The 22,624-nt window shown below is 39.5% G+C and overlaps 1 protein-coding gene across 1 annotated transcript in view; it reads left to right on the top strand.

Moving 5' to 3' along the window:
* LOC129368605 (cell adhesion molecule DSCAML1-like) overlaps positions 1 to 22,624 on the top strand; it is a 64,242-nt gene that overhangs the window by 8,321 nt on the left and 33,297 nt on the right. The window contains 2 exon segments of the mRNA XM_055043650.1: positions 4,348 to 4,668; positions 9,875 to 10,021. Coding sequence (XP_054899625.1) covers positions 4,348 to 4,668; positions 9,875 to 10,021 — 468 coding nt within the window.

The following is a 22,624-nucleotide window of genomic DNA, read 5'->3' as shown; positions in this document are numbered from 1 at the left end:
CTGGCTCCAAACAAGAAATAAAAAAATGATCCATCTTACATTTTTGAGGGAGATGTATTGGGATTTTGGACGTTTGTATGGCACAGCCAGAAAAAGTCATCTTGGGAGTTTAAGTTAGTTATGGTAAGGGATGGAAATAATTATGAGGAAGCTACTTTCAAAATAGATAATGAGAAGCAAGATTAAGCATAAATAATTTTTAGTTGATCTAAAAAAAAAAAAATTTCTTAACATGTTCAACAGCATAGCCTTTAAGCATCATTAAAAACATGCAATATATGTATGTTTCTATATTTTTCTACCACTGGCGCAGTGGTTACGGTTTGTTTTCTTGGCAGTGTAAGCCACCATACTGGTTGGCACAGGTGGTTGTTAGCGTTTGATCTGCTGGTTTTAAATGGAGTGGAAACTCTGCCGTCCTGGCACAAATGCAGCACCAAGCCGTTGACCACACCTGGTGGCCTGGATCTGTGACGTATCGCTTACAGTTGCCCTCAAACTGCAAAAAAAGAAAAAAAGCTGGCCCTTTTTTGTCAAAATATAGCATTCTCTCTGTGTGTTGTGATCTAAATGTATCTCTCAGTTTTTACTCCTTATGATAATCTCAAGATAATGTTACGTGACAGTTTTCAGGCAGGCTGTTTTCAGTGTTGAAATCTCTGTCCCAGTGGGGAATGAGTGGAATACTTGCACCAGCTCATCTTCTCATTGGGGCATCTCTTTGCTCCACAGAGATCCATGTTGCAGAAATAGGTCAATTAAAATTAGCCTTTGCTTTACAATGTGCTGTTAATCAGTAGAGTCGTAAGGATTAATACTGGTCTTATGTTTATTTGCCATTTATTTAGAGTTTAGACATTGCCACAAAGTAACTCATTATAGTTACACGTGGTCTCTTTCTGTGATTCTTAAAATGTTGCTTCAAAACTGATACCAGAAAAGGTTCAATGCTACAATCTCTGTGTGACGAGCTTTAAAGAACATTTTAAAGTGTAAGTGTGTTATTAAGGAGCTAAACAGAAGTTTGGTAACATAGCATGAGGTAGGATCGACTAGGCAAGTATTCAAGTTTATTTTCTAAGAAAAAGTAGTAAACAAAGTTTCATCATAGAGGAAAACAAATGTTTCCAGCTAGCCTAATAAGTTATTAGATATATGCAATATCTGGAATTTTTTTTTGTTTCATCACGTTTTTTTATCTACTTTCAGCAACTTGATGATTTTTTGCCAATTCTGATTAAGACTTTTTTTAGTCTTCTAATAAGTAAAAAACAAACAACTTTTCTGTATTCTGTAGATTTTGTGCCATGTGCTCAAAGTTTTGATAAATTTTGCTCTGCTGCAGCTAAATGGTGATTTAATTAGCTTTTGTTTGTCCTTTGACTTCCTTTTTAAATACATGGTCTATACTCTAGTTTTTTTTAGCTGTTTCATGTGTGTATGCATGTATTTGTGTGTGTGCATTTTGCATGGTTTTGACACAGCTTTGACATGGTTTTGAGTGGGAGTGGGAGTTCTTTCTGATCCACTTCCCGCACCATCAGTCCCAGCGCTCTTCAGCCCCCCAAATGTCCATGCCTCCAGGCCATATAATCTACTGTATGAGAGGGTCTTTCGCTGCCCACAACCCCCTCCCCCAAGCTGATAGGGCGACCCCTCACTTCCCTACTTCACTGCTGTCCCCCCATTGGGGGATTATAGATATTGCAATCTTTAATATGGGCTTTATGCTCAGGGGCTATTATCAGTAATCTGCAGAGGGGAGGGAGTCTGACCTGGTTTTTGCAGCCCACTGCTGGACTGCCAGACATATTTTCATATACCATCTGTAACATGTTGCCCAGATTTATCAATCTTTAACCAGGGATCCCCTTTTTTTCTAAAATAATCTACAATTATTGATAAACCTCATCGGGTGGATAAGATGGCTGCCTTTCTCCTTTATTCTGTAACAGAATATTGATATTAACAATAACGACAAAGTTTCCATGTTTGATTGGATATTTTTGCATTAATTTATTATAAGAAAAAGTTAAAAAGTACAATTCTGTCAATTCATCTGCATCTGCATTCATCTATAGTGACACATCATATCTAAAGTAAGCTTGACTGATGTTATAAAAAAGTTTATGTCATTGCTTTAAATTTTGCATGGCCTGAAATTTCTGTGAATTTAAGAATTTCGTAGCCAGCTATCTTTATTGTCTCTCAAATAATATTGTCCAGGAGTTTGACAATAATATTTTATTCTAATCTTAAATCAAAAATGTTTCTGGTCTTGATAGCGTCAAAATCAGATCAACTCCAATGCTTTAAATATTCCTTGGTTAGTCTCTCAGTGGCCAAAAATTCAAATTTTGTTCTCCCCATGAATGAAGAAAACAACACTTTAACCCAAATGTCCTTAAAAACATCTTTGACTTATTGATCTTTTTTTCGCCCTCCTGACCACGGAGACCAATGGTTTGGGCCTTGCCAACTACCTCCAGGTCAACGTTTGTTACAACAAGAAATAAAGCGTTTTCCTCTCAAACCCCACCCCCAGATCATCAAACTCCCTGCCCACTGAAATCGTGCGCACTAAATCTCTAACTGCCTTTAAATCTCTCTATAAAACCGTCCTCTTTGTAAAAGCCTTTGGCAATGTCTGAGATATTTATTACGGGTTCTATTATTCCCCTTTTGTGATTCAAAACCACCACATCTTTCCCTCACTGTATGCCATAGTGTGCCACATGAGGAAAACGTTAACATTAAAGTAATAATAATTACACACATGAAATGTTCACGTGTAGCCATTTACGTGTTTCCAAAATGTACAATTTTTTGTTTAATCCTAGGAAGTGAGCCTTAATTTTCACAGCTTTACAGACTCAAAAAGATATAAATTGTATTTTAAGGTGAAATCTTTGCAAAATATCTCTGCTTCTTGAATGTTGTACTTGCAACAAGTGATTGCGCTCAGTGTTTCCCAAAGCTGAACAACTGCTAAGCGGAGTGATAATATAAAAAATCAAAAAGAAACGACAGCAACAACAACAACAAAAGATAAAGAAGCAAATAAAATGTAATTTTATTTTTTTGATCAGTCAATTTTGTGAAAGTTTGTAAATAAATGTTAATGTAGAGAGAAAAAAATAGCGATTTTATGCAGTTGGTAACCCAAACTTTACATCTTTTGGTATCTTTGAGGACCTTTAATAAAATCTGTCCTGGACTGAAGGGAGGAACCATTTGGTCAGTGGGTGTATATGAGATAATGTGGAAAGTTAGAGTCATCAGTGGTTAAATACCACATCTGTCCATCAAAAGTGTCCCCCCATTAACTCCTCTTTTAATAACTCCCAAACCTGCCCCCCCCTCACCCCCCTTTGAATTTTTCCTTTTTTAACTCTCCTTTTCTCCGTTGGAGGTGTGTGTGTTTAATCTGAGAGCCTATGAATAACATGGCTACGTGTGTGTATTTGTGTGTGTTTTTGTGTAAATATGTAAGGAGATTAAACAGACTTAAATCTCTGCGTCTGGCATAGAAATTCCAATCACATAACCTATCAGCGAGTTCCCTCCCTCCCCGTGTCTCTGTTTGTCTTTGTATATCTGCACACAAACTGTATGAAGGTAACAGTCTCCTCCCCTTCCACCCCCCACCCTGTCCCATCCACCTAAACCATCACAAGCTTTAGCCCAAATCCCTGGCTTTTTGAGTCACATGACTGATGTTTGCAGCTGGACATTTGACATACATTTATTTTTGATTATTTTGCAACACGTCTGAAGGACGTTCCCACCCTTTTAAACTTGTTTCTGTTGTTTTGATGCAGGCGAGGGCGAGGGCCATTCCAATGTGTGATAACATGGAGTAAATATAAATGTTGAAGTAAAGATGCATGACATGGCTTTACTGCTTTTAATAACAGTTAACAACAATATTTAATAATTCAAAACAAAAAAAGCAAGGCATACTTCTAAATGTGTTGATCATTACATGCTTTTTAATGGGTTTCACAATGCTTAGTTGATATTGATGTATAAAATCAAAATGGAATAGTGATGCTTTCAATAAATTCAGGTTGAATAGTAGTCAATGGTACCAAAACATGACAAAAGAAGAACACAGGTTTTTAGGAAAACAACAAAATGTTGAATAATTTATGAGGGGAAAATCCTTAAAATACTGCGCAGAGTTTAAAATTGTAGCGTTATTCTAATCTTACCTTTGTAACACATTGGTATACATAGATAATAACAACTGGCCCTTGCCTACTGTGATGTTTTTCTTTTGTTTTGGTGTTTCCACCACATATGACATGTAAGAAGTGCTAATGTTTTGTCTGTTTGCCTCTGCAGTACACAGTGAGGATGTGGGCTCTACCAGGCTGTACTTTGTAAATGCCTCCCTGCAGAGGGTAACCTACTCCAGCTCAGTGGGGGTGTCCCTGCCCTGTCCTGCAGGGGGCACCCCCAGCGCCATACTGCGCTGGTACCTGGCCACTGGCGACGACATCTACGACGTGCCCCACATCCGCCATGTGCACGCCAATGGCACCCTGCAGCTGTACCCGTTCTCGCCCTCCGCGTACAACAGCTACATCCACGACAACGACTACTTTTGCACTGCCGAGAACCAGGCGGGCAAGATCCGCAGCCCGAACATCCGCATCAAAGCTGGTAAGTACCAGCGGCAGACAGTGATTTAAGCAGAAAATAGAACAGATGTGATTGACAGCTGCAAAAAAAAAAAAAAAACCAGCCCACACTGAATCACCTGCCCTAAAATAGCCCTTGACCTGAACACAGATTGACCTAGAACAGAGTCTGCAGAGAGAACATCTGCATCACTCACCACATCAGGCTTCGGCCTTTACTAGACAGAGCAAGTGATGAAACGCTTCAACATCAGCCGCTCAGCTTCTCCATCTGCTGAATGAAACTCATTCAGCAGATGGAGTTTTTAAATATTTCCATCTCAAAAAAACGAGAAAGAAACTCCAGTCACTTGAGAAAACAACAGAACAAAACAGGCTAATGTCATTTTTAAAGCTAATGCAAGATTTCATAAATCTATAAACTATATAGTTTTATTGTTTTTATTAATACTTTAAAAACAAAAAAACATACTACGTCATTATGGTAATTATTGCCTTACTGTAGCTTTAACATTTAGAGTAAAAGTGGACTCTATGGTTCCTAACTAAATCTTCCATCTTTAAAACATTTAATCTTTTTGGATTGCATTAGAGATACACAATATCTGCAGCTGTCCACTGTAACGTTTGCACTTCAGCACTTCAGCAATCACAAAGAAATGCTTGGATGCAAAATTGGATTGGCTTGCGCCTTTCATCTGCCATACATTAAATCTCTGCTTGCAATGCATATATTTCGCCATTTGCATGGACTGTCTTTCAACACTGCATAATAATTAAAAGTGAAATAAATGTTACATTTTGTAATGTGTATTTTATGGCAGAGAAGTGAAAGATAAAGACTTGCTCCTTTATAACTTAGATGTCTCATTCCAACATATAAAGCATGTAGATGAAAACAAGAATGGAAACCTGTGCTTTAAAGGAAAAGTTTCACTTTGTTATGTTAAAAATGTATCTTGCATACAACATTTTGAGGGGTAAAAACTGATTGTCGCCCCTTTGTAGGCTGTACAGGAGGCTCCACTACTTCGGCTTCTGGGTCTGAAACTTACTAATAATTTTAATACTTTTAAAGCTGTAACTTTTTAATATCTCTGTCTACCATGGTTACCAGTCCATGCTCTGAACTATATAGCAACAAGCCTTTGGCGCTGCTCAAACTGTGACACTGAACTCAGTTTAGTGTCTTTGAAGGGAAGAATTGCTCTTTAGCAAAAGATGCTTCTTGTTATTATTAAATTTAACTCAAATACATGACTAAAAGCTACAAACAAAAGCTGCATTTTATATCGTTTTAGCATTTCACGCTAACATGGTAAATAGTGTTTTGCTTGCTGAAATAAAGGTTTAGCTATTTAGCAAATTTTAGCAATCATAATCTAACATCCACAAATTTCTACCTTCACTCTGACTTTGTTCAGGTAAACGTATTGTGTTTCCTGGGTGATACATATTGTTGATAATCCCTCCTCAACCTGAAAAAAGGGTGTTCAAAAAGTTGGCAACCCTAGTAGACACTGTCATCTTTTTGGCACAACATATATTGATTTATTTCACAAATGCCAGGGAAAAAAATCTTTTCCATAGTGCATTAGAATAGATGATCAATCATCAAACATCAGCAGACACTGCAGCAGTCTAATTTGGGACATTTTGACCTGATGTTGCCTCTGTTGCTGTTACATTCAATTATTTTTCTAAATTTTTTTGGCTCCTCTTTTCATTTTGCTCCAGACTAAAATGCTTCTGTAATTTTCTTTCATTGACAGACCTAACCAATATTTATTTCTTTTTTTATTATGATTAATTTGGTAATGTTAGGCTGCTTTATATAAGCTTAGTTTCATCCAGAGTTTCAAAGAAGAAGTACATTTGGGGTTTCTGGCCCAGAAATATAAACAAAGAACCCAATTAACAGAAACTTCAAACACACAGCTGGATTACCTTTAAACCACATCCATTGTCCTGCTCTGTACCTTATTCCTCTCACTCATTCAGGCCACTTTGGTCCCTCCTCCTTCCCTGCTGCCATCAACATCTGTTTCCATATTCTGCCTCCCAACACAGGCATGAACTAATACTCATATTCGTTCTAATACTAATACAAGAGCCAAGCGGGGGATTTGAGCCGGGACCCTGAGCGAGGCGGTAGCCGGTTTGCTGCCTTCGGTCCCACATGACCAGAAAGCCCAGCCTCAAGAGCTGAGGGGGGGATTAGCTCGGAGCAAACATCCTGCCTCCAGCGGCCTTCGTCAAACCCTGGCACCGATGGCGATCAGGTCACAATCGGACGGAATGCAGATTTTTATTTGGTTCTCGATAGTTTTGCTCTTTCTCTGCCAATGAATGGTTATAAACAAGGATCACTGGCCAACTGCTTTCTGGTGATAACACCTGAAACTCAATTAGAAATACATGAGTTTGAAAATATTTGTTAAAACAAGAACCAGGCTGATTTCCTGTGCCTGGTTTGCCTATTTAAAGAAGATGCACATTTTTGTGCATGGCTTCCCCTGTTGCAGCGGGGAATGCGTGCATGCTATCTCCGTGTCTGTTACCAGGCAAGGGATTCCAAACCAGTCTCTTAGCAACCTTCAGATACATCCTAGCTTTCATGTCATTTTGCTAATGAGCTCCTGCTCATTCAACAGAGTGTAAAATATTGCCTGAACCTGCATAAAACCAAAGCACCAACAAACTCCCAATGGTTTTTGAAGCTCTGTGCATTATATCCTTGTGAAGTTCTGTGCACAAATGGTGTTGATGTCATACCAGCGCTAGAAAATGACTTTCTTGATTGTGTTGTTTAATGGCGGCCTGAGTCATATCTGGTCAAAGGAGAAGTAAGACTAGAAGAAATTGAGTGTTGTTTCTGTTATCATATTAAAAGGTATTCCTTAATATAAAGGGCGAAAAAAAAATCAATTAAAGATTTACATTACATTTATTCATTTGATAAACTTTCCCATTGTAAAATATAATTTGATCAATCTCTCAAGATTGTCCAGCTCTCTTATGCTAACCTTTCATCATATTTTTCTGCTTTAAAAGTTGGCCATGAAAGTGGGAACATTTTGTGACTCGTAAACCTGATAAAGCTCTTGACTTACTCGTTCTCCCACCGTCGGACCCTCCCTTATTGTCACCAGATGACACTCATGGCCACAAGAAACAGATCAAAATGTTGAAATAAGTTTCTTCTGTTGGGCAGCCAGCCTAACAGGAGGAGAGACAGGAGTACCGTGTGCTGAGGGTGACTGTTCCTGTGCATCAAACAGAGTCAAGGAATGTGATTTTGGCCTCTGTTTTAGATGGATGAATGCTAAAAAAAACCCCAAACAACCCACTTTTTATAGTTTTAACTTTTTTTCTTCCTTTGGAAGATAAACAGGCCCAAAGTTTTGCAGATTCTCCTAAGTCTTATACAGATTCTCCATGTAGAAGACTTAATAGTAGAGATAAAGTCTATTTTCACATATTCGTCTTTTGTTTCACATGAAACACACCTAAAGTGTTTGTTGCTTAAAATTTCCAACTTCGTCTCATGTGACAGTCTGATCTGACTAAAGGATCAGACTAAAGGACACTGTCCCTGTTGAAGTCCCAGCGGAGCTTTAACTTTTTATGTTTGTAATGATTGGACAGAAAAAGCTTTTTTCTGGCATCGGTCGTGGACAACTAGTTGACGTGAGAGCATTGGTGAGAATACATGCTCCTATTAGCTACAGTGAGCCTTCCTGACTTTTTATTTCGCTTACCATTGAGAAATTAGGACCCACATTCAGCCTGCTGGTTCTGCGATAGAAGAAATAGGCCTGTGTTCATTGACATTTATATTCAAGGGAAACAGAAAGTCAAAGAGTGCTACTTAGATGTGCATTGAAACTCTGATGAACATACAGTTTAAATTAAAAAACTGCTTCAGTGACTTCAGTTATGTGGTTTGTAACTGGGCCCAAATCCAGGCAGAACCAGAGGTAGAAAGGTGAAGAGTTTTTTTTAAATGACACATAAATAATTACTAGTGTCATGAAGGAAACGTGATATGAAACTGGTGTGAGTGTAATATAAAATCCAGCACAAAACAAATGAAAACCAGGGGTTTAAATATGCAGGAAGGGTTAAAATGACAAAGAAACCAGATGAACTAACCATTGGAGAAGTGGTGCAGCTGTGGCAGAAGGAAAAGTGAGGAGGGGAGACTAATTGACAGGAACTGAGCTAAACTAAGGTCCCTTCTACAGGGAAAAGCTTTTTCCTAAAATGAGAAGGTTTTTACATATTTGAGCCCCAGATCCACATGGATCTCACAGTTAGAGTTTAGGAAACTCTAACTGTGTTTTTTTAATGGTTTAGAGATTGAAAAAGCTTCCCTTTTCTACACATGCAGAAAGAAAAAAATCCCTTTTTGAGAAGACTCTAACATATTAATGCAACCTCTAAGCGCATCTTACATAACAACAAAGGCGCATTACATGTTTGTCCTGTAGTTTATGAGTTTCCTAATACATTGTGACATGGAGAAGATGCTCGACTTTGTTGTCTGTCCACACAAAAGACTCAGCTCACACTTTGTGTTTCGCCATTTTTATATTTTTGTTGTGTGGAGGCCATGTTCAGCACCTCTTAAATAGTGTTTCCATGAAGATGAAAACATTTCTGGAAATGGTTTTATGTCAACCTGCGTGTTTCTGTTAAAGATATCCCACTTTAGAAAAAGAAATTCCAGACCTAAGCCTCAAAATGGATCTACAGAAAAGATAAACACCAACCTAAGAGAAATAAATCAAAATGGGCACAGAGCAGAACACAAAAGTTGTTGAATAAAAATGAACAAAATAAATGCTAATGAAAATCTTGGAACACACTTTGATATGTTTTAGGGTTCCATCAACCATTTTATTAAAAACAATCCATTTTAATCTGGTATTTTTCATACTAAATAACTGTTCTCCCATTGACGATTGGATTTTCTAAATATTTTAGTGTCAGATTATGCTCCTTCAATAACAGATTAATTTATTTTGAGTCTGATGTACATTTTTACCAGGAGTGCCAATAAATGCACCCAGGACTCTTCATTCATGTGTTGACAATATCTATTCAGTCTTAAGACCACGCACATATTAAATTATTCAAGACTTTTATTTCATCTCTGTTGTCTGTAATGAACATGAGATTTAAAAAATCCTATTAAATGATATTTTTTTTGTGTGTACTTGCAGTTTTCAGGGAACCCTACACTGTGCGGGTGGCGGACCAGCGCTCAATGCGGGGCAACGTAGCAGTGTTCAAGTGCCTCATTCCTGCTGCCGTGCAGGAGTATGTTAGTGTTGTGTCCTGGGAAAGAGACACCGTTTCCATTGTTCCAGGTAGGAAATCAAATAGCTCATTGTAATTTTTTTCATTTTTTGTGTGTTGGAGATTTTGATTACTTTGCATCTCCTGGATATGGGAATGTCTTTATCCTTTATGTCTCTGATTTTGTGGGAGGAGGGTTTGCTGCAGCGCTCTGCTTGACCGAACTCCTAACGTGTGTCTTCTGTCTGCTTACCGTTCTGGATCACTGATCTGGTGGCCCTCATCCTCCTCCTCCTGTTTTTTTCTTGACATTTCCCTCTCTCTGTCCCTCCTTTCACCGCTTTCCTCATCACACTCAGTTTTCCCCAGCTAATGTCAAATTCTGCACTTAATTGAGCTTGACACTAAAGAAAACGAGAGACAGACTCTCTTCCAAAAGTCCCACCGTTTCTATTTCTGTCCACTCCCTGCTTGTCTTCCCACCATGTCCTTGAAGAACAGGGCCACAATTAGAGACACAAGATGTCAATAGGACTGGTGCCCTCACATTCATCTTCATTAACCTCATTTGGGTGTGAGTGTGTCTGACAGGGAAAGATACAGAAAAAAGTTGAGCTTGATGTCATATTCAGCACTTTGTGCATTTAAATTTTTATGTTTGGAAAGAATGCAAGCTTTATTTTTGCGATCCCTTTGCAGAAGACAGAAATTAGCGGGAAATAAGAGAGACGCAAAGAGGGTAGTAGGGCAAGAATGGCCTTAGGTCCTGAAGCAGATGGTGTTTTACTTCATATGTATGCAAAAACACACTGATACCATGTTGCATTTGTATTGTATTCTCATTATAATTTCATCAATTTTTTTATGGTTTAGCTTTTTGGTATCCAAGCACAAAGTAAAGGAGGTTATTAAATTGTTCTCAGAAACATTGTGGGATATTAAATTCATTTCCTCCATTCTTCCTTACAAAACAGCTCAATCTTTTTCTCGCTGCTTGTTGATTGGTGTTTGCAGCACTTTAGTCCAGACACAAAGCTTCAATAAGATTGACATTCTGGTTTTGATTTGGCCACTTCAGAACATTAACCTTGTTGTCTTTGAGCCACTGTGTTACCCTTCCTTTGGGACCTTGTTTTCATAGAAAGTAAATGTTCTCCCAAGTCACTTGGCAATATTTTCCAGTCAATCTTGACCTTGCAGGGCTTGCTGCTAAGAAGCATGATGTTGCCAGCACCATTATATATGGTTTAATGTGTGCCTAATGAGTTTTAGTGTTATTTTTTTTCATAAATGTAAAATTATATTCCGTGGAATGCTATGTATAAAACTACGGAAAGAATGAAACATTTTTATAAGCACGGTAGATGATCTCATTTGGATGTGTAATTTCTCAGTGTATTTACGGTCTCTGTGTATGGGTTTGTGAGGCTGTGTGTAATTAGGGGTATATAGGTCAGTTGATGAGCAGTGAGTGTGAGAATCAGATGCTGAACGAGACGAGTTGCACACTGAGCTGAGCTTACGTTTGTCTTCGGCTGTCAGAAACGTAGCATTTTCCAGTGAATGTGAGTCAGAACAATATATAGAAACATATAAAAGTACAAACAAGCAAATATTTGGGAAACAGCATTGATGCTGATCTCATGCTTCAGTATTAACCATCACCAAACTGTCTTTGTGCTTCATCATGGTCTGCTTCTCCAGTGAGGGTCTCTCTGGATAGATCTAATGAAGATGTGAAAATTAAAATTGATTTTGTGACTAAAAGCTCAGTGTACGTGTGTGTGTGTGTGTGGGTGTGTGTGTGTGTGTGGGTGTGTGTGTGTGTGTGTGTGTGTGTGTGTGTGTGTGTGTGCGCGTGTGTGTGTGTGTGTGTGAGCGGCTGACTGCCTGCCACAGTCCTGTCAGCTGGTCTTAAGAAACACAGCAGGAGGTGTTACAGCTGATCCGCAGAGAGTAAATCCACTGTGTAAAGGTGAACACGTCTGCTTTTTCTCTGCACACAGGGTCATTCATTTAATAACTTGCCTTTTTCGTATTTAATGAGAAAACTTTCTAACTTTGCTTTTGGACAGTGAAATAAAATTGATTTCATGAAAGATGAGAGTTTTATTTGAGCAATAGAATGAATAAATATTTTTAAAATGATAGTGATGAGGCTTGTCTAACCTGCCTGTCATCTCACACATAAAACACTAGTGCACCTTGATAAGTATATGTTCATAATTCATATGGACTCATTTTGACCATCTTAGTGAACTTCATCTTAGAAAACGCTATAAGGATGTTAAAAATAGGCATTTCCCAAAACTGAGCCTCAGTTCATACCTCATTAACACCTAAGCCACGTACAGTGGACCTCCACTGGTTACAGTTCAATATTCACAGATTCACAGATGTCTCATCTATTACATTCAAAGAAAATGCAGGTGAACTACCTATAGGTCCGATTCTACTTGATGTACTATTGCCTGGCATTTGCAAACCAGTCAATACAATTGATTTTCTCAGGAGCTTATTGGCTGTACCTCCAAGAATGGAGATAAAGAAGAAAGCTTTTCCATTGTGTTTATTAAAACATGTTACAGTACTTGATATTTGAACTATTAAAATAGGTAGATATAAGCATTTTCAGAGAGGATCTCAAGTATTTGAATATTTTAGTGGATGTCCTAGCATGCATGCAGCGTGCAGTGAAGTCCACTGCACGCTCTTAAGGGACACCAGATATTATATTATCAGCAATTGCCCAGTTTCACTTTAGCAACAATGTTCTAATAAGTCTTTCTGGTCTTAACTACTTGTATTAGAATCAGAGGTGTGCGTGAGAGAAAAGTTGTTGTAATGACTAGAGTTGAATTTTTTTTCATGTCATCACAGCGATTAGCATGGTAAGACTGATATCAGTTTCCATGCATATTAGACAATGCTGGCTTTACCTTCACTAAGACATCTAAATGACTCCCAACATTTCCAATTTCAAATTCAACTTCAAAAGGCAAAAGGTATTAACTCAAATCAACATTTCACTAAATAAAGTATAGTGACCAGTCAAACTCTATCTTGCACCTGCCTGAATGAATAGTCCTTGTGCTTCAATATAAATTAATTTTTTCTTTTATCTTATATCTTATATGTTTATTCAGCTGATCAATAATGAAAATAGCTAACTTCTGGATGACGCAGGGCGAGAGCGTGTGACACAGACTTGCCTCCTCGATTCAGCCCTCATAGGTTCGGGTCTTGGCCCGGTGAGCCTTGGGGAATGTTTTTCCAGAAATGTCTAAATGTCCAATTTTGTGATTGTGTAGCAAAGACAACTGTTGTTCAGGAAGTTGCAGAATTTCCTGTCCAGTTTCATCATGTATCTTAGTTCTGATTTCTAAACCCTTGAGTTTTATTGTAATTGCAGCCATCAAGAGGGGCTAGAAGATGGTTTCTACATTACATACTGATTTTTTTCCATTAGTTGATTATTTAAACTCGATTTGATTTTGTTGGGGTCTTGAGGTCTCAGAGAACCGCTGCTTTCAAAGGAAGATTTGTGCTACGACTGACCTGAGGCACAGTTCATTGCTCTAGTTCTCCTCTAAAACTTTCACCATCTGGACACAACATAATGACAAGCAAATGCCTTGGCAGCCCTGCTTCTATTAAATTAAAAATTCTAATTTCCCACCTCATTTTCTCTCCATACCTGCACGTCTTTCTGGGTTTTTTCCCATTTTTTTTTTACAGGTATGTCATTATGTGCGGACGCTGATCATTAGCACCAACATACCGGTTGGAAGGTGGAGTTGATGACATAACACAACACAGCCGTGTGCCCTTTGAACCCCAACAGGTTCCGTTTTGTCAAACACACACGTTACCCATCTGGTGCATGGCGTGTGTTTGTGTGTGTGTGCGTGTCCCCTCGCCTGTCCCACTTTCACGTCCAGCCAGGACAGTGAATGGGGTTTAACAGGGGAGGGGTGCAGGCAGACTGACCTATTTCCCTTGCTCTACTCCATCCCATACTGAACGGCGCCTGCAGTTGGGCCTTGCCTGTGTTTGTGCGTACGATGGACCCTGATGAGACAAGGGAGACTTGGTAGTCTAAGTGAGGATTTGAAGCAGGAGAGCTGGAGCAGGGACAGAGAGATGGAGGGTTTGTGGACAAGAATAAAAATAACAGTAAAAGCCTGCAGATCCAGGCAGCCAGTCTAACTAGCAGAAAGCTAATGAGAGGTTCCGAGGAATAGAAACAGGACCAGCAGATGGCTGCAGCCACATGGTGGTCCACAGAAGATGCCCCGCAATGCTCTATGTAATCCACCTGCTACACAGTTTGCTCATATTTATGCGTTAGCAAAGAAGTCATATGATTTACATGAAATCCAGTCCAACATGAAATCCAGTCCTCATTGTTGAAGGTTGGGTGAATTTAATCAGTGGAAGTGTGTAAATGCTGCATTAAGTGGCCCTGTAGTGCAAACTTAGATTCTACAGGGACTCACCAGGTGGTGAGGTCACTTACAGGCTACATTACAGATCGATCGTTTGTCCCTCGGGTCCCAGTTTGATGTTCGGCCGTTCAATAGACATGACAGCGCGCAGCCTATAAACACACATCCATTCAGACTACTGGAAAACAACAGGCAAGCTGATCAGCTTGCAGAGAGTGTGAATAATTCTGTGAATGGCCTTTGAGATTAGATTTTCATTAATATTTAAACCTCAAAATACTCAATTTAAAGAAAAGGGAAAAAATTTCATGAATTGTGTCATGAAATCTTTTGATTGATATACCTTGCAAATTTAACTTTGTCAAAAGTAGTCTCTTAATTTTGCCAGCATGTTTCTTTTGACTGGAAGTAATACTAATATTTAGGTTCCAACTTGAATCTAGGAGAATCTGAAGTGAGTTAATTCTTTGCGGTGATGGCCTTCATGCCATAAAGACTTTCAATTCATTAACAAGGACAGATCAATAAAATACTAAACGAGACATGCAATAATTTGGTCACTAATTATAAGATGGGTTTTAACGCTGCAACCTCCTAGAACAAGGATTTAAAGTATTTTAAATGTAACTTTTGTATATTTGCGTGTTATTTCCCCCCTAAAACTTATATTTGTTTTTTAATTATTATTATTTTTCAAATCTAAATCTGCCTGAAAAATAAAAAAAATAATTGATTTAACTTTATGTTGTCCTGCAATTATGATGCAAAACAAAATACAAAAGTTTCCTAAATAACAAAATAAGTTCAGAGCTCTTTGCTCTTCCATGTTTCTGTGTATTTTCACCTAACACCTTGATATTTGGATTATGCACAAGCTGTGTAAGGTTCCTGTTCACTGATTAAAAAGTGATTGTCATGAGTCTCTCCAGAGGTGCAGCAGAGAGGTGACAGAGACCTCATGGAGAGCAGCGGCGTGTGAGGACACAATGTCTGTTTGTACTGTAAATCTGTGCCTGTGCACTCAGAGCAGGAATACATTAATAGATACACTCGTCTGGAACACCACGGACTCTTGTAAACAGTTGTCACACACACACACACACACGCACGCACGCACGAGCCTCCAGAAAGTACAAGCAGTACAAAGCATAAACACGCATTGCTCTCAAATCCAACATAGTAAAGCCATTTTCAGGTTTTGCATGAGGCGGCCTGAATGCGGAGTACTCATTAAACATTAACTCGGGACACATTAAGGCAGAGCTCTGCCCCGCTGTGTGACGGCTGTCCTGTTGTTGTTGTGTTCGGGCTGCCTGGGTGCATCAGGGCGCTGTGTGACAGAGGAGGACGGAGAGCACGTGGCATCCCCAGGGCTCTTGGAACACAACCCTATCGACCATCGCCTCCCCCCATCATCATCGGGTCGCACATCATCCTTCTCCCGCCTCTTCTCTGCCTCTGTCCCATGTGGCACGCAGCAGGGCACAAGGTGGGGGTTAGTGTCAGGACTGCATCATGCAGATGAGGGTGCGGCTATGCACATGCAAACTTATCCCAAATGCGCTGAAATTTAGCTCTGATTTCTGATTTTGTCTGAGAACATGAGAACAAATAAATGATTACCACTTGATGTATGGGTTGTTCACCTCTGCCGCCTTCTCTGGCTAGTTTTGCCCCTTCTCTTATTTGCCCCAGTGTGCTGAGAGCAGAGCAGGAGCAGATGGAGTGCTGGCAGCCATCTTTTACTCAGTTAGGTTGAATAGGCACGTGGGTGGGTGTGTTAATTAGCACAGATAAGTGCGTGTGTCTGCATGCGTGTTGCCTGTGTGTTCAAGGGGTACAATAGGCATAATTATATCTGCTTGAGAGGCCCAGTTGTGTGTGTTTGGGACCAGGGGGGCTAGAGATGGGAAATGGGGAGTGGGGTAGAAGAGGCGGAGTTCAGCAACGACCCAACTGCAGGCTTTGTGTGTGCAGAGCAGAGGGCTGACAAGTGTCGGCTATTATTGACTATTTACACACCGCCACACTCGCCTGCTCGCGTGCATTTAACTCGCATAATGCACGCACTCCATCGTGGCTCGCAGTCGCTCCCCTCTGCCTCCGCTGGCTTTGTGTCTCCACACAAAACGGGTGCTGCGCGGGCATGTTTACAGTGTGTCAGTGTATCAGTGTCACTCACTGTAAGAGGAAAAGATGGGAAAGCCCCCTGCGAGCACATCACTCTGACAGGAATCTGGCCACTATCTTTTCTTCCAAGCCAAGAAGTGTCGGTAAGGCAACTGAAAGAGAAAGGGAGCCAGTACATTTGGAAAGGCTTAAAGGAAATGAAGATTTCACATAGAGTAGGAAATTATTCTGTTTGGTTATTAAAGTTGGTTACAAGCCATCACAAAATCTGATGAGAAATGTAAATCCCGATCTACCGATGTCTGTTTTTGTCATTCTTTTACATTGACCAGAAATTTCAAACCTCAGTTGTCACATTGATGCTCACAAAGTCCACAAAAGCTTGCAAAACTATTCAAACATTTGAGTTTATTATTTGAATCTTCTCTTTTTACAGTCACAAACTTGAATTTTAACTTATGTGGGTTTTATGTGATAGATGAACACAAAGTGGTGATAAACAGTGAAACATAAAAATATATATACTCCACTCTTCTGTAAGGATCTGGAGAAGTATAAAGAAAAGTTAAGCTGCACAGTTGAGCATCCCACAAGGAACTCTTCAATCTTTTTTCTTAAATTGGAAATTGTGTTTTTTTTATTCTAGTCCACACTTAGTCATCTGTATTGGTCTGTCACTTAAAATCTCAATAAAACGTATTATGTTCGTGGTGGTAAAGTGTGAAAATGTTGACTTTTTCAAAAGTAGAAATTATTTTGAGAGATGCTGCGTGTTCAAAAACACAACAAGAGTGTCTTTGCTTTTGAAAGCCAATTAGCTGCATCTTTATTATGAGGTCTTGTAATTTCAGTCAGGTCAAGCCTGTAGGATTAGCATCACTGGTACACTTTTTACTTTCTAAATTTTCTAAAACGTTGTCCATACTGGCGCTGCAAAGGATAGACACTAATCTTCAACCAGAGTCTTTAAGAAAAAGTGAAAGCAGGAAGGCTTGTGTCGAAGCTTAAAGTAAAAGAGGTGAAGGGTTTATGTGGTCTGGAGTGGGAATAGGATTTAAGTAAAGAGGTTTTAGCCCCTCTTCTTTGGCTCCCTTCCATGCTTTTGTTAAGGCTAACGAAAGACGGATTAATGCAAGGAGATTATGAGCGGCTCTGCTAGGAAATTGTGTTTAAGAAAATGTTTATTTACTGAGACAAAGAAAAGCGTGGCAAAAAGTTTGGATCTGGTTTTCAATCTTTATGTCTCTTTCTGTCATTATGGAAGGCAGTGATTTTTATTCTAATCCTGGCTTTAGAAAGAGCTTCTCAACTTGCAAGAGTGTTTCAAATAAGATTAAATGAGACGGTCACATCGAGGAAGACTTTCTAAAATGGACAACTTCATGTTTATGAATATCTATATTTATAAATAACTCCCTTTTAATTTATCTGACAACACTGATCATCTAGAGTCTGGGAGGAATCGTGATCAGGGATTGAACGGGATCTCTGGAGGTTATCCAGGCACCATGTTCCTACATGACCTCCCAATCAGACCTATTGATTCTCCACACTATAAACTGTCCAAACGTACAGATGGGTCAAGACAACACTGCAAGCTGAGATCAACTGTAATGGATAGGAAGATGAGCAGCGCACAAACCAGAAAGGAGGTTAACGTGACAGAAGAGGACAGAGTTGTTTCTCAGCTGTTGTTATGTGGATTAGCTTGTACATACAAAATGTTGCATGTATACAAGTCAATAATTCAACATTCTTCAGCACATGGTTAGTTTTCTTCTCTGCAGTCAAAGTCTCTTAGGACTATAATCAGCTACAAACAATAAAAACGTGTTTGAACCTTGGCTGCTCCCTTTGCAGAAATATGTTCATATTTTACAGAGAAGTGGCTTTCATCAACCTAAAAGTGGCAACAGAATATAAGAATAAGTGATTAAATGCATTTAGGGTGCAAGGTAAGGCCAGCCTGTATGGCACACTGGTATGTAAACTCAAAATAAATATGATATTAAAGGTGCAGTATGTAACTTTGATTGGAAAAAAAGGAAATAAGTTTATTTTCACATATGTTAAAGCTGTCGCCATCTGTTGTGAGACACGTAATCTGTGAAATTACCAATTTCCTCCAGAGAACTATTATTGCAATCTGAAAAAAATGCAACATCCCTCACCAAAAACAATTAATTAGAGCCAGGAGGAAGGTCTTAGCGCTGTCAATCATCCTCATGCACTCGCTGCTAAATGTGTTAAAGGCGGAGAAGCAACTTACCATTACAGAAAAACGGTTTATTAATGTTAGGCTATGCTAGCTGTAGCAGAGAGAGCAAGAAGGGGAGAGAGGGAGCGGGGGAAGAGGAGCACCACACAGAGGGTCATTGACAGCACTAAGACCCTCCAGGCTCTTATTGGTTGTTTTTAGATTACACTGGAAGAAGATTTTTCACAGACTTTGTCTCATACTATACTCTCACGGCATAGTGACAGTTTCAATAAAAGTGTGAAAAAATATTTTAATAATAAAAGTTACATACTGCAACTTTAAATAGAAATCCTAGCTATAAAGCTTCAAAGGAGACAACAATAGTTGTTTGTTGTGTCATGCAAACTGAAGTGTATTCTCTCAATCTATCAATCGGTTTTTCACCTGTCAAAACACACAGAATCCTGAAAGCAAACTGGGATGCCCAGACCAGTTAGTATATGGGAGGAGATTATTGCCCCCACAAGGCAAAGGTGCAAAATGTGCTAACAGTGAACTGCACATGTCAAGGTATATATGTCATTGTAGCTATATAAATAACTGAACTGAACTGAAAATCAACCTAAATCACTTTTTTCCCCCACATTGGACCTTTATACTTTGTCACTCTTCTACAATTGATATTAAAGGTATAAAGATTTATGAGAAGTGATTTGAGTTTTTGTAACAGCTTGATAGTGTGAGTTCCTTCGAGTTGTGTTTTGAAATTGCAAAAAAATATTTACAAATCAAGCTGAAAATTATAGACACAGATTTATGTTTAAGATAATCTTTTACCGATATATACTATTTTCTACTTTTGAAAACCAGAATCCTGTCCTGACTTGAATCTGATGAGGAATTTCTGGCAAGAACTAAATATTAGGGAGATGGCAGGGAGGAGAGCATCTCCACAAAAAACTAAACTATTTCTCAGAATTGTATCCCTCATTAGAAATAAACTTCTTTATATTTGGTCTTGTTTGTATCAAGCGTCATTTATCTGTCCTTCTGTGGAGTGTCACTGTCTGTATTCATGTGTGTATGTGTGTGTCTAGCGGTATTTATGTTCTCTGTCGTCCTGCGTGTGTCTTTGCTGGGCGGTGACACTCCTCTGCCACCAGCGCTCTAATAGGGAGAGACCAGGCGGCTCACTCAGCGCTGCTAATGCAGCTCACTGCCCCAGGCCATGGGCTAAGCTGGACTACACTGCATCACACACAAACACACACAATCAGACAAAGACAGAAACAAACTGCGGATTCTTTATCTTATTTGAAACTAGGTAAAAAAAGAAGGTGAAGAAGTGAGAGCGTTGTGCTGTTCGGGCCTTGCTTTGCGGCACAGTTTTAAAGTCTTGCGTTCCCTTCGAGTTTAAATTTTGGTGCACAGACAATTAACAGTACAGTAGAAGTTAATGGGACATCCTGCAGAGGGTAGGTGTGTGGACTGTGGCAGCACGTGTCTGTATGATTCTGTGTATTAGGATGTGTGTGTATGTAGTTTTTTTTTGTCTCGTGGGACTCTCATTATCACTGCTGTCCCAGATGTCACCCAGCACATGAAACACATGTCATGAATAATGGAGTCCTATTTCTACATCTCTCCCTATTTCTCTTCCATCCACTCAGTCTCTTCCCCCTCCATCCCTCGTTTTCTCTGATGCTCCCACTGTTTCTTAATCTCTCTGCCGCTGCCTCAATCTGGGTTGGTCCATTTAGGCTGTCTGGTTGGGATGGGACGCAGTCCTTGCTGTGGCTCTGTGTTGTGTGCATCTCGCGAATGTAGCCTGTTTTAATTCTGTCCTCAACGATCCGTTCAGACTTTTTACAGACCTTTCCACTCGGTCCCCTCCCCCAGTGTTTACTGTTTAAAGTCAGACAGGGCAAATTGGGACAGAGGATCCAGTGGAGCAGAAGAGACAAGGTCTCATTGCTGCAGAAACCGGACTCTGCTCCTTGTCCGTGTCACCCACCCCGCACCGTCTCTGCTCCTACGTTTGTCCGGCTCAACTTTCGAGCATCCTCCGCGCTCGCCCAGAGTCGGTGTGCGAGAGATCACACATAGGCGAGAGGCAGGGCACATATGATTGAAAGATGAGGTAAGCAGTCAGAATTGGTTAGGGAAGAGGACAGTAGTTAGGATTAGACATTGAAGCGTAGCTTTTTAATGAAAACATGACACTGCCGCGGCTTCTCCCAGCGACTCTACCGACCCACTTCCAGAAAATGAACAAATGACAGAGAGGCGAGCTGAGAAAAAGGGAGCTGAGATTCAGACATTCCTTATGCTGTGTTGGACTTAACTGGCATATTGATTCATGCTCCGAAGGAACGGTTTGGCCGCCGTAACAAAGTCTCTTTTGCTAGAGCAATGCAGCAGAATGGACCCTCATTTATCAGTGTTGTTGAGCATCATTTGTGGCAGTAAAACCTGATTTGACTGTGAAATAAAAGACCAGTTGAGACTTGCCAATCAAAGTTTGTGGTCAATTTTCAATGTGTAATCTTTGCACAGTTATGTAGGAAAACATAAGAAAAGCATTGAAAATTACTTTTTTCCGACTTTTCTGTGATGTGAGTTTAATAAATTATATTGGAAGCAGTTGAAACATCAAACATTCACAATAAAATCATGTTTTATTTTTTTTAAATAAATACAAATTGTTACGAAGTTGCCATTTCAAACTGTCTTCTGCAGTGAGCAGAGCTGGTGTTTATGAAGCAGCTGCCTCGGTGTGTTTTTGGTGAAAATACTTTTTAGTTGTACTATGTTGGACCTTCTAGGTATTTGTTCAAAGTGTCACTATTTCACCACCTAAATTAATCAATGTTAAACAACTCACTGATTCTTCAAATACTGCTTCTCCCAGAAACATATGTCTACACTGAAGAGCGTTGCTTTTTTCTGCAACCTGGGAACATGGCAGACATGGTGCATTCAGAGATGGAAAAAAGGGGGAATTTTTGAGTTTTTGACAGGTCACCCACCTGTCAAACCTGGAAATCATCCAATTGAAGCGACTGAACATATTTTAGTGGACATCTAGTGAACCATATAGGCAGAATCGCCAGAATACAACAGATTAAAGCTAGGAAAGTGCATATTTTATGGCAACCACCTGGATCTGCATTGATCTTTAAATGTACACAGCAGAAAGAGAGAGAAGCAAAGACAGGCTGCCGTGTGCTCTTGCTCTGAATTTAGATGTAACTTCCCTTTTTGCATAAATGGAGATCAGAGACATGCACTGTTGCATCCCCCCTTAGCTAGCCCTCCCATCTTTCCTTTGACTTTCCCCATCTTTCCTTTCTCCGCTCTCCTGATTCTGATTAATCAACACTTATCATCCACTTTTTGACGCTAATATACAAACATTTAAATAAATATAAATACATTTGTGTAAGATATATATTTTAAGCATGGTTGGTGTTTCTGAGCGGGTGCACATGCCTATCATGTCAGCATTTGTGGGCACCGAGCGTATTCCAGCACTGCAGTGAAATATCTCCACAATATGCTGCATGTTTTTTCTTTCCTTTTGTCTCCTTTCGGTGACAGTCACAAGTGTTTGATCTGCTCCTCCTTCCTTCTGTCTTCTCACCTTTTTTCAAATTCTTCTCTGCAACTCGCCGCTGAGAGCAAAAAGTATAAGGCAGAAGAGCAGAGCACAATTTTGATAAAGTCACATTTCGAATGTTGACTATATTTTCACACTCAAACTCAAAGCGTTTTTATCCAGCAAAGCTATTTCTGATGTGTTGAAAAGACCAACAAAACTTTTAAAATACTCTGCACCAAGTGCATTTGTTTTTTGTTTGACTTTTGTTGAAATATAAAAATCTTAACTGCACTCT

This window comes from Poeciliopsis prolifica, unplaced genomic scaffold (assembly GCF_027474105.1).
Source record: "Poeciliopsis prolifica strain line A6 unplaced genomic scaffold, Auburn_PproV2 SCAFFOLD019, whole genome shotgun sequence".
NCBI classification, from domain to species: domain Eukaryota; kingdom Metazoa; phylum Chordata; class Actinopteri; order Cyprinodontiformes; family Poeciliidae; genus Poeciliopsis; species Poeciliopsis prolifica.
The sequence above is the reverse complement of the archived record's forward strand: the minus strand, read 5'-3'. Positions and strand labels throughout refer to the sequence as shown.